Source organism: Cyprinodon tularosa, unplaced genomic scaffold (genome assembly GCF_016077235.1).
Source record: "Cyprinodon tularosa strain WSP-4 unplaced genomic scaffold, ASM1607723v1 ctg84, whole genome shotgun sequence".
Lineage (NCBI taxonomy): Eukaryota > Metazoa > Chordata > Actinopteri > Cyprinodontiformes > Cyprinodontidae > Cyprinodon > Cyprinodon tularosa.
The window spans coordinates 2,599,391-2,612,014 of record NW_024039607.1 but is presented as its reverse complement, the minus strand read 5'-3'; the positions used below and the strand labels follow the sequence as shown (position 1 = coordinate 2,612,014).

At 37.0% G+C, this 12,624-nt stretch overlaps 2 protein-coding genes across 2 annotated transcripts; both read left to right on the top strand.

Moving 5' to 3' along the window:
• The first annotated feature begins 806 nt into the window (after positions 1-806).
• LOC119774941 lies at positions 807-3,891 on the top strand. Its single transcript, XM_038272727.1, has 2 exons — positions 807-1,029; positions 2,567-3,891. The coding sequence occupies exons 1-2, from the start codon at positions 939-941 to the stop codon at positions 3,595-3,597; spliced, it is 1,122 nt and encodes a 373-aa protein (XP_038128655.1). The 5' UTR covers positions 807-938; the 3' UTR covers positions 3,598-3,891.
• Positions 3,892-7,665: 3,774 nt separating this feature from the next.
• Positions 7,666-12,178, top strand: ppifb (peptidylprolyl isomerase Fb). Its single transcript, XM_038272735.1, has 6 exons — positions 7,666-7,928; positions 8,019-8,049; positions 8,177-8,265; positions 8,358-8,454; positions 10,360-10,435; positions 11,715-12,178. Exons 1-6 carry the CDS (start codon positions 7,776-7,778, stop codon positions 11,848-11,850), a joined length of 582 nt encoding a protein of 193 aa, XP_038128663.1. The 5' UTR covers positions 7,666-7,775; the 3' UTR covers positions 11,851-12,178.
• The last annotated feature ends 446 nt before the right edge of the window (positions 12,179-12,624 follow it).

The window sequence follows — 12,624 nt, the reverse complement described above, 5'->3', positions numbered from 1 at the left end:
GCGTATTTGAGCCTTTTCCCGCTGCCGTTTTTATTATTTTCCCGTAAAAGATCCCAACTTTGAAGGAAAGAAACAAAGTAGGCAATAAAATAAAACCGTGCATCTTTAACTTACCAGAATGAAAATGCAGGGAAAACACTCTCAATGACATTGGAATACTGTGGAAAGTTATGTTCGGTCGTCTTACAGCCGCGATCCAAGCAAGCCGACGACTCTTTATCTCTGACGCTTGGTCTCCATGGTTACGCGTCCATTCAGGAAAGCTGTGGAAAGTTAACCCATTTTCTATGTTCCCATGGCGATCATGCGTTGAGCTGTTACAGCCCACAATACAGCAACGGTTTACCATGGTTGAAATCAAGTTAAGGTGAAATTAATCAAATTAAAACACGGCTGAGAGGGAGTACAGTACCCGGTAGTCATAGGCAATAGTCTGAGCCGCGGTAAAAGACGCATTCAACATGGCGGCGACGCGAAGTGCCTACGTCACGACGACCAAGCCCTATTTGGAAAGGCATTTCCAGGGACGGCTAAATATGCAGCCGATCACAAAGTTGGGAGTGAGAGAAAAAATGCGATTGTAGAACTTCTGGATAAATTAAAAGAGAGCAAAGATAGATTTAAGAAGTGGATTGCATCTCCAAACTCCACTACTGCTGCTAGTTTTGTTTCAAGCATAATACAGCGTTATTTAACCGTATTGAAATAATGTAAAACCTGGGGTACAAACTTCTGTTCTTCTCACTCCTGGTCGGTAGGTGGCAGTAAATGTTACGTTGCTTTGCAAATCGCCAGTAAAACTCCAAACAAACTGCTTCTTCTTCTTCTACTCTACCTACTCGGTTTGTTCCCCCCGATATGAGGCTAAGAACTACAGACAACCGGATGTTTTTCTGGGTTTTATGGAAATAAGAATTGTAGACGAGTAAATAAGAGAAATGTCAATGAAAGTAGCAGCCGATGTGGAGACGGAAATGGCTGCTATCGTTTTGAGGGATCACGACTATGGTTGCTGCGGTCCCTCCACAGGTCAGTACGGTGTCCAGGCTACCGTTACCGCAAGGGAGTATAGTGATGAAAGTTGTTGGGGACACTATGGTGGAGACTCGTGGACTTACATTAGGCTAATTTTCCAAAAATGAGCACAAACGCTAATTTTTTATAGAATGCTTTCCTATTTTTGAGAACACAAGACCACAACCCACTGATAATTATAGATGTTAGAGAGATGCCTAAGAGCAGATTCCAATTCCAAAATTAATTTATCATGCATCCCTAGAAGTACAATTTCAATTCCATCCAGAAAAAAAATGGATATGCTGCATTTTATATATAGCATAGCTAGCATATTTTTTTTCTTGTAAACTTTCTAGTAAACGTGGAGATATATTTTATGGCATGTTGCACATCCCAGTAAATCTGTTTCACCTTTAAATCTGCAGCTCTCCCTGCTTCTCTCTGTTTAAAAAGATGTATGAACCTAATTGCAATTAAAAGTTCAGATGGTTTTTATGTGGTTTTGCTGCTTTAGTTTTGAAACCATACAAGTTTTATATTTCATTTGTTTTTTATAGGTAGAACGGCTGTGATTCATGTACTGTAACTTAAAACATGCTAGCCTAGAAATGTGTCTGAAAGGGTGAAAATTATTTCCACATTGGACCACTATGCATTTCATAATGTATGGCATAATTCTGACCAGAATGTATTTAGACTGCCATATTTAACAAAGTTCATGTTATTCAGGTGCGAGGAAGGAGGAGATTCCTCAATATTTGTTATACTGAAAACATTAGTAAGATATGCAACCTATTAGATAATGCATGTTTAAAAATATTACTTAGTGACAAAGAAAAAAAAAACATTGATCTGTCTTGTCATAGTGAAAATCTGATCACCTTATTGTAATTTGGAATCGGTTGAAAGTGTTTGTTTTTGATTTCTTGTGCCTGGACCTTTAGTGGGGTACTTGAATGGCTCCCATGGGATGTTGTTTATTTTAAAATCCAAAACTCGACAGGTACGGGAGGGAGGCTGTTACCATTTGATAGCTACAGTAGCTCTATTTGCTCCAAAATTGGGTAACTAAGGCAACCCAGAAATGATGGCACAGACCCGAGGTTTGAATTTTTAATCATTCTAAGCCCCAGGATCACCTAAGTTCTCCAGGAAGCATCGATTTCCCCAAAAATTGTGATTATTTTTAGCTAATATTGCGATTTTACTTAGATTTTCTGTTAAACCAACCCCAAGCTTGCAGATGTTTCCCCTCAGGCTCTCAGCTTTAGAATTGTTTTTGCCCAGAGTCCATTGGTTCAGACTTTTACTAGGATGATAGAACCTGAAAGTTGCCTAAATAAACCAATAATTTGCACTTCCAGTGGTTAATATCTTAACAAACCTCTCAAACACATAATTCTGTATCAAACCAATTTGTGAATTGGCCAGCAGTAATTCTTTAACCTATTTCCCTGAATGCAAAATTGAGCAGATCTTGTTTTGATTTCCTCTTGGACATCGATGACTTTAAACACATCACATGATCATTTTTTTTGTGTGTGTTTAGGTGAACTTGATGAGGCAGTGGAGAGACTACAGCAAATACAGAAGAGCGTATCAAATCTTGCCCTTACTGGACCTCTGTGTGAGAGATGGTGTATGTCTGAAGATGACTTCAGATATTTCACCAGGTTTCCATCCAAAGAAATATTCTTTCATTTTTGGGCTTCTGTGGAACCGTCTGCATCGATGAACGTTTACTGGTCCAAAGCAAAGAGGGCTGGATGTCTTCCAGAAGTGGTGGAGCAGGAGTTAACATGCCCGCATGAACTTCCACTCATCGACGAGTTTTTTATGTTCTGCCTCTACCTTTCTGTTGGCCTTAAAGAGCAAATTCTGTCGGGGATGTTTAGGATCCATTACTCGAGAGTGATTCAGATCATCGTCACCTGGTCCAACTACTTGTATCTTGTCCTGGGGTCAGTACAGATCTGGATGACGAGAGCGCAGGTCCGTCAGATGATGCCTCTGAAAAAACAGCAGCTCTCCCTCTGCACAAGGGTTATAATAGACTGCTCTGAGCTCAGATGTGAGATTGGAGAATTGAAAATGTCTGCCGACACTTTGTCATGTGAGATGAATTGCACCACGTTTAAAGCTTTAGTGGGTGTGGCTCCCTGTGGTTTGATCAGCTTCGTGTCAGAATTATTCCCCGATGCAATCTCCAATGACGACATGACGAGGCGAAGTGGGATTTTGAACTTACTCGAGCCGGGTGATGAAGTTATAGCAGGCAAAGACTTTTGCAGTGAGGATCTGTTTAAAAATGTTGGGGCAAGGCTGGTCAGATTCCCACTGAGCTCTGAGGATGAATGTAACTGGACCCAGGGTAGAGCCCAGGATGTCGCCAGGTTCTATGCTCTTGTAAGGTGCGTCATTAGAAGGATAAAGGAGTACCAGCTTCTGAACTTGACGATTCCTCATACTTTAGCAGGATCAGTGAACCAGATCTGGACCTGCTGTTGCTTGATGGCTAATTATCATGTTCGTTTTGATCCAAACGGAGAAGAAACGTCTACTTTTCCAATCTGCTATTGAGGCCAGCATGCAATTCATTTTTTAATTTTTTATCTTCTGCCGCTCATACTGTGTGTTTTTTACATTTTAACAGGTGTGAATAAATAGGTTATTTTTTCAAAGAAAGATTTCTTTGTAAAATATTTTTGGTTGGCTTTACTTCTCCCATTGCCAGCTCGGTTCGGAGCAAAAAATTACATCTTTCCGAGATCTTTCTCTTTATTTTGATTGTTCATCTATCAGCCAATTAATTTGTTTGTCCATGTCCTTGGATGGTTTTTACTACAGATAATAAAATTGTTGCCATTTTTCAAACTGTTTTGTCCTAATATTTATTCCTGCCTTTTTTTGGAGTGGGTTCATCAACTGCTCAGAAATGACAGGTTTAGTGTCTCTCCTCTTGTGTGGTGCGATCTCGCAGGATAACAGGAGCAATTTCTGTTCTAAAGTCGTATGAATGGAGCTTTAGATGAATCTGAATAGAATAAAATTATATTTTTTACATTTATAAGAAAAAAAATTGGTGAAGAACTTAAGGTAACTTCTATAAAATCATTGTAATGGTGCTAATCACTTATTGGATCCCAGTCTGTCATATGAGTAATGGAAATGAAATGACAGCTAGCAAAGTTTAACATTTGATATACAACCCTGTCCCCACTCCTGAGAGAGAACACCTATTAAACGCATGCGAGAGCGTGCACGAGCCCATTTCTCCTTGTGCACGCACTGTTTAAATGTTGCTGTTTATTTCACTCATATTAGCTTACTTGTCAAGAAGATTTGCAGTTTTTCCACTATGTCAGACTCACCACCGGTAAGTGAAAATGGGGACGAGCATGTAGGGCCGCCTTACATAAACATATTACCAGAATGATTGACAATAAGGACGACTACTTATTTTGATGATCCTCCCGGAAAAAGAACATCCTCCACTATACCTTTAAGGGGAAAAACTGAGGTCAGCTGTTTAACAGAAAGCAACAGAAAATTGGAGATATGAGACAAACATGAGGAAAAGGATCATTATCTTCAGACTCTGGCAACTTAAATACATATTAATTTTAGTGAAACCAGAAAATGTGACTGGAGGAGATGAAGCATGGAACATATTTTTACATTGTCAGAACTGTCAGCCAAATAAATCCTGTTTAAAGTTAATATAAAACCAGACCTATTAGGAAAAAAATATATTTATTTTTAACCACAGTTGGTCCACAAGTCTCACCTCTTGGTGGTTTAACTGCATTACTGAATAATTTGCCCACTAGTTCAATGAATAAGGAAAAGTCTCATTAGATCCGATCAACCGGGTTTTATGTCATGTTTTGTGGAGACCTTTCCATACTCCAGCACTGATATAACCATAGTTTCTCATCCAAGAAATATATGGAAAAAGGAAAATGTTTTATACAAAACAAATCCCCATATTTGAATAATTGGTTGGAGAAAAATATTATCTTGGTACCACAAGTCTTAAACAGCAATGGCCAACTGATGTCTTAATCAGAACTTCTAACTAATTATCAATTCACACCTGAATAATATGTAATATTCTGGGGGTCTATTGATATTTCATGTAAGGAAGTTTGGACAGTCCCTAAATAATCTTGATGGTTTCTTCTAAAATTATCCATAAGTTATAACCTGTTAACCACTTTATGACATAAAATCTAAGAGGGGCATCGATGTATAATGTTTTTTTGTAGTTCTCATATAGAAACGATTTAGTTCCTCTTTTGGGTTTGCTCTTACTCCAGGGACTTCAAGACGAGCCTCTGTGGCTTCATGCTTTAAAAAGGGAAAAATGATGTAATTTTTGTTATGGAAGGATAATTTATCTACTATTGTTGATCTACATATTATCTTGCCCAGATTTTACATCCACAAATACAACTACAGTTAGCAGAAGCCCAACTTTACTCAGCTCTATCATCAAATTCTCTTACTAAAAAAGGTTGGAAGACTTAATAAAAAAAAAGTAAATAAAGACTTTCACATTTGGATAATATATAGTTTATTCACAACTGTATAGCAATGCATGTTTTTTTTTTTTATTATAAACTGAATTTGTATGCTTCCTTGAATACAAAAAAAGGAAGACCTATCGTACTAATGCGTTCAACCTTAGGTATGGTTACATAATATATGGATCTGCAGCTAGATCAAAATTACACAAAGCAGATAGACTACATTACAGGGCTTTACATGTGTATAAAAAGGCAACAAAACAACTCACTAGTGCTTTACTAATCATGACTTACCTAGAATTTATTAACTAGATAGAACTAAATGGTAGTCAAAAAGGAAATATAACATCAATACTCTTAGAAAACTGTTAGTCAAAACCCCTGAGAAATGGATTTGGGTGGAAATATAAGCAACCTGGCTAAAATACGTGGATTATAAAAGGAACTAACCCATTATAATCCAATCAGTGCCATTCCTCCTGAGACAAAAGGGAACCACTGATTTCTATGTATTCACTGGATTGCTGATAGCGCGTTTGTAGCACAGGGTGGAGTGAAGTCACTGGCCGCCATATTTGTACTCCCTAGTTAGACAGCTTGGAAGTTAAACAATACATGCGCGGCTACAGTATCGAACAATGATTTTCCAATTTTATTTCATATAGATAAATGAATCACTTTGAAACACATGCGCCGTTTCATAGCATCAGTAGTTTACTGTAATTTATAATAAAAACAAATAGGCACATCACATTGCATAGTCAGTATGAAGTCTATAAATTATGTTAAATAACATATTTTACAAATCCATTATAACAGTATTTGTGTGTTAATGGAGCATAATAATACTGTCATCAGATTTAAAGAATATTACACACCCCCATACACACACATGACTTGGTGATGTGCCAGATGTGCTAAATTGAGGATGTACATGTAATATAAATTTATTGATGTATTGAAAGGCATTTTTATGGAGCAACTAAGTGAGAATGGGGAGTACCAAGATGGAGGCAGGTGACTTCAGTTTTTCTCAACAATCCAGTCAATAAATCTTTGTCTTTGAAATGAAGAACACTTGTAAGCTACAATAAGAAGGGGTAAAGAAAAAAAAAGAAAAAACCCACTACTTTTACCCTAAGCTTTACTTTTTTACCTTTATATTCACAATAGGGTATGTGGGGGAAAGGAATTTATTTACATACCATAGTTTCAGATTAGTTTATCCAAGTGATTATCAGATCAGTTACAGTCTTCACAGCAGAAATGGTGGCAGTAATAATAAGCTTAGGAAGGATGTTAGACCAAGTGGGTGGTGGTATGGACAGACTCAAAAGTAGTTACAGAGAGTATTCAGCCTGCAGGAGACAAAAGAACTCCAACCACTTTATATAGTTTATCTAGGGTTGTATGTATCTATGTTCAGCAAACAAAGGAGTAAAAGGCAACAACACTGCAGATAAATTGGACATAATTATAACTATTCTGATTGGAAAAGGGACAGGTAAATCTATTATCACAAGTAAAATTAAACTGAAATGCTGCAAACAAAAAGGAATCAAGACAAAGGAGGAAGATATGTACATTAAATGAAAAAATGTGTATTAATAAGGAATTTTAGTGAGAGAAATAGATAGAGGAAGTAACAATAGTGATACTACGAGTAGGACATATCACATATCATAAATGACTGGACTGAAAAGCAATGATAAATGTGAGGGATGTGCAGAAGAAGGAAATGTGGAAAATTTTTTCGTAAACTGTGAAATAGAGTAAATTAGAGAAAGAGAGAAGAAAGGAGGAAAATAACAAATTATGGAAGAAATACTAGTAAAGTAATGGGGAAAAATCTGTATAATTAGGAAAGCATTAGTTATTTAACACCAAAGAGAAATTGTTTGGTGGAAGCTATTGTAATTACACATTAATTTTATTTTTTGGTTAGTTTTTTTGTGGGAGAATTTATATATGGCGTCCAGATCCAGACTCCATTCCAGTAGATGGCGGTAATGCACATCAATAAGTTGCTTGCCAACTGCCATAAAAAAAGAAAAAGAAGTAATTACACGCCAATGTACAGTAGGTGGCGATATTCGCCACTAAGCTGTTGGCAATCCGCCATAATAAGAAAGAAGAAGACAGTCCCATACCGCCGCTATATAACTTTTTGACTTTAGCTCGCATGTTGTTCTGATTGCAGTGGGTTAGAGTGGTTGGAATTGTTTTAAGATGCTGATTTTGTCAAACAGGATAAAGTTTTGCTCGCTGGCGTTTACCGCCGCGCGCCTTTACAGCAACGGCCCCGCAGCGGCTAATAAAAACCCGAAGGTTTACTTTGACATTGCTGCGGATAACGAGCCTCTGGGCAGAGTGACGTTTGAGGTAGGTGCTTCCAGCAGCTGTGGGGTATTATTTACTTTCAGATTGTCACTGTCATTTGCTTTGATACAAATTTTTATTTTATTTTTAAAGCTCAACGCAGATGTTGTGCCAAAAACAGCAGGTATGAAATTTATTTAAAAAATTTTTTACTTATTAAAAGCATGCATAGATTTGTCACATATAATGGTATCTAATGGTAAAGTCAAATAAAGAAAACTCCAGTGACTGACAGTTAAAGTTTCCTGCAGAAAACTTCAGAGCGCTTTGTACAGGACAACATGGCTTTGGTTACAAGGGCTCCAGCTTCCACAGGGTCATCCCTCAGTTTATGTGCCAGGTAGGCCTGTTCTTCTCTAGGCCTGTTCTTCTCTTTATCTCCCTGTTATATGCAGTGTTTAGTTGCTCAGCTTTCTTTGTGCCTGTTCTCAGGGTGGAGACTTCACCAACCACAATGGAACCGGTGGGAAGTCCATTTATGGGTTGAGATTTCCTGATGAGAACTTCCAGTTGAAGCACACTGGGCCTGGTAAAAACTTCTCTTCTGGAAAAATATTTTACCATTATTTGACAGTTTTCAAAGTCAGGAATTGCAAATTAATATCAATGGGATCTTTGTATGGAACTGAAGAGGATAACTTACTTTCCCCATTATTTTGTAAAATGATTATGAGGAAAAATAAGAACTTGGGGGAAAAAAATCCCTCTAACTTCTTAGAATTTCCCCTTATTGCTGAAACAGGAAGCTATAACATGGCTGGAGTGTCTCTAAAAGGATACGTAGTTGTGTAATGCATAAAAAGGCTGCAGAAAGAGCAGATTCATCACAAAGAGTTAAAATCTTCCCTTCGCCTCCAGGCCCAAAGTTAGTCCAACCAGATTTTCTTAAACCTTTTCCGTCAGCAGCGTGCTCTTGGAAGCGTCTGGCGTGTTACATCTTGAGTTGAACAATTTACCCGTATTTCTGAAGAAAACCACAAGTTTGTGCATGCAGGCACCTGATGTTTTTTGTACAGATTGGGAAATCATAAGCCTCCCTGGATATTCTAGAGCTCTGCTTTATACAAAAACAGCAGAAAAGTGGTTTTGTTATCTTGCAGTGGTTGGGTTTAAATGACAAGTGCTTGAAAATTGTATTGTAGTTTAAGTTTTATGTTTGAAATTAGGCAGTATAACCATAAAAATCTTTAAAATTGCACATCCTAGAATTATTTTGTAATATCTAAGGATTGTTTTAACAGGTTCAGTTTGAAGAAATAAAAAAATGCATGGACTAAAATCTGCTAAACTATAGTCTTGAGACAGATTTCATTGGAGTAAACTGCTATATTAGAGCGAGTAAGGTGAGCATTTTAACATTTAAGATTTGATGGTTAAAAAATACACCTTGTTTTGGGCTTAGTATCAACAAATGCAAAGGTAGTGGATTTCACTAAATGTCCATTTTAATTAGGACAAATGTTTTCTTTTGCAATAAAATTGCAATTTAACAAAAGTTAAATTTGAAATCACAGCCGCACTTAATGAAAACAACAGTTGATCTCATCCCAGCCTTTAGGCGGAAGTAATGCTCTTAAAGTGGGTTTGCTGCCAAACAGAAACCAAAAGAAAGTTACAGGTAGAGCAGACAACCGTGCACGCCAGTAGAAGCACGTATTCATGCAGCACAAATAATAAATTCATGCATAAATGTACTCTAGACAAGCAAGTTTTCAAAATGATGAAAAAACCAAACCCTGGAAGGAAACATCTAAATTATTGTGGTTAGCCCAAAGGTAAACCAAAATAAAATCTCAATATTGGTGGACATAAAAAAAGTAATTTTTGGAGAAATCCCCCATGTCTGATCTTAATTACGCTCAACAGCTAATTGTTACTAACGATTGAATGCAAGCAATGAAACAAATACTACATTTTCATATAAAGCTTTTTTTTCTAATGGAAATTTTCCTCCCACTTTCCAATAATATGCTTGATTTCAACATGTAAATCGATGGTTTCACCACAATGTTGTACGGATTTGATTTTAAAACGATATTTCCCCTATAATACACAATTTGTCTTTAATTTGATGTTTCATCAGTTTGTACTTCTGTGATCGATATGATGCGTCTAACACAATCACTTTCATCTACATCACAGCTCAGGCATTTTTATTTAATAAACCACATTCTGCTTAATGATTAAGGGTTGAACAGATCAGTTGTTTACTTTCTTCCCTGAAAGGCAATATCCTAAACATGGTCATGTTTATTTTTGTCCACCAGGTGGCAGCTCTCTACAAATGGTTTCAGATCTTTGGCATCTTGGAACAAGTTTCTTCTTTAGTGTTAGCTGTCAGATTATAGTCGGTTTAAACATAACTTGCTTTAATAGAATAATCTACTTTTTTGTTTAGACTTCATCACAATATTTACTCTTTCTGTGTTTTTAGGTATTTTGTCCATGGCCAATGCTGGACCCAACACCAATGGATCCCAGTTCTTCATTTGTACTGCAAAAACAGAGTGGTAGGTACAGGACACTTTTTTTTTTTTTTTTTTTTTTTTTTTTTTTTATTGTGGGCACTTAAAGTTGATTTCATTTTTGGTAATAGATCAATAAAGATCTGAGAATTGGAGAACATCATACACATCATCTTTATCTTTTCTTACGACTTCAGAACCGTCAATTTTTTAAATGCTGATGTGCAGACACCTTTTAACTTTCCATGGAAATTATGTTTTCTGGTTTGATCCTTTTAGTTGATTATAAATCATTTCTCTATTTTATTATTTGTTTATTGCTTTCACTGCCTTTACAAAACTAAAAATCTAGATTGTGCTGAAATTTGCATAACAACAGTTGGGATTCAACCCAGATATAAACTTGAATATCTGAACCAAATTCCTTTCCTAAAACATGTCCCACTTTTTTTTTTCTTTTTTTTTCCACAAAACCTTTCCAAAATTTTGATGAAAAACCAGTCATGATGGTTATATTTTTAGTTATATTAACTGTCGAAGCAGTACAAGGACAGTCCTTTATTCTATTGAATAATTTACACCTCACATATCTTTTAAAGGCACACTGTGTAACGTTTGGCCACTAGGGGGGCGCAATAGCTGTAACTGCAAGTATGTTGCTTCTACTACAAAAATAACAAAGATATATGACTGTATACTAGGAGCAAAGTGTAACCAGTCTAATAATAAAGTTGAGAAAAGAGAATCGGTTTTATATCTGGCTTCTTCTTTAAGCCTGCACCAACGAACAAACTCTATTCCAAGAACAACTCTTATTTTTCCTCCTCCAAGATCCTTTTCACGATTCCTCTTTTTAGCCTCCTCTGAAGGTTTAAACTTTTTCCTTGCCTCAGCAATGACCAGTAGTCGAGCAGACCGAAAATTATTAGAGCAAAAGCCTTTAGCTCCATGACTTTATAAGGTCCTGTGGCCGTAAAGTGATGCACTCTCTCAGGTCACATGACCTGGCCAACCACAGTGTGTCTCTTCCAACTTACATAGTCAATATTTCAAGAGGGGAGCCTCGCTCATAGCATTGATGGTGTCAAGCGCTGTATATTGGCCTGAGGACCCATTAAAAATGACACATATGCGTCAGCTCTTTAGGTGACAAAGTCATTGGTGTGCCTTTAAGCCTGATATCTGACTAACCTTTAAATGATTCAAGAGAATATTCTGAACATAAAAGCAAAATTTTGGCTTAAATGGACATTTTCTGCAGAGACGGGTGATCGTCCACGGCTCTCTATTCAAGGTGTTAAAAAAGGGGCTCTTCTTCACCCAGGCTCGACGGCAAGCATGTTGTCTTTGGCAGCGTGAAGGAGGGGATGGACGTGGTGAAGAAAGTGGAATCCTATGGTTCCCGGTCTGGGCGCACCTCCAAGAGGATCACAATCACAGACTGTGGAGAGCTTGATTAGACTCCTATGTGCACAGTGGGTTCTATCAGAGTGGCATCTCTTGCTGTAATCTTAACAGAAGAGTCCTTTCTTTATTCACATTGCAAAGAACTACCTCGCTGTGGTAAATATGGATCACTGGATCTCTCATTTTCATACGGTGGTACTTGAATGCTGTGGGCTCCTATTTTGGGGCCTCTGAAGTCCTTTAAATGGGAACTTGTGAAGAGTCGTCAATTAAAGGTTTCATACATTTGATTGATAATAAGAAAAGCATATTTTTGTCCATGTGATGCTCATTGTTTATTGAAGATTTCCTCCATTGCATGATTAAAAATTGGTCCAAAAATGCTGCTTTTTATCTGAAAGAGTCAGTTACCCGATTTCATGTTTTCTGGAAAATTGTTCCTTGAAATGTCACTCATCTTTGCTTATCAGTAGATATACAGCAGTCATTAACTAATTTTCTATGCATTAATGGTGAAGGCTTGATAAATGCTATAATATAATTTTGTTGCTGTAGCAAACAGAAGATTAAAATGTTTTTCCCTGTTTTTAAACAGTGGTAAGATAAATTGCCATCATTCCTATTATAATAAATGGGAGATTATATAATGTGGCACTTTTCCCACCCTTTGCTATAAATTTTAGGAAGGGTTGCAAAAAGCAATGATGGAATAATTCTTGGCTTTGTTTTCTCAACGCAATCCATAAAAATATAAACCAGCCATAATGTTTAACATCTGAGTAGTTGGATGGAAAATATCACTTGTCACGATCCCCGGTCAAGTCCAC

Bases quoted from the DNA above. Each gene is read 5' to 3' on its own strand.
- LOC119774941 (XM_038272727.1), top strand. From the start codon at position 939: ATGTCAATGAAAGTAGCAGCCGATGTGGAGACGGAAATGGCTGCTATC. The intron at 1,030-2,566 runs GTCAGTACGGTG...GTGTGTGTTTAG, and splicing joins TTGCTGCGGTCCCTCCACAG to GTGAACTTGATGAGGCAGTG.
- ppifb (XM_038272735.1), top strand. From the start codon at position 7,776: ATGCTGATTTTGTCAAACAGGATAAAGTTTTGCTCGCTGGCGTTTACC. The intron at 7,929-8,018 runs GTAGGTGCTTCC...TTATTTTTAAAG, and splicing joins TGGGCAGAGTGACGTTTGAG to CTCAACGCAGATGTTGTGCC. The intron at 8,266-8,357 runs GTAGGCCTGTTC...GCCTGTTCTCAG, and splicing joins TCCCTCAGTTTATGTGCCAG to GGTGGAGACTTCACCAACCA.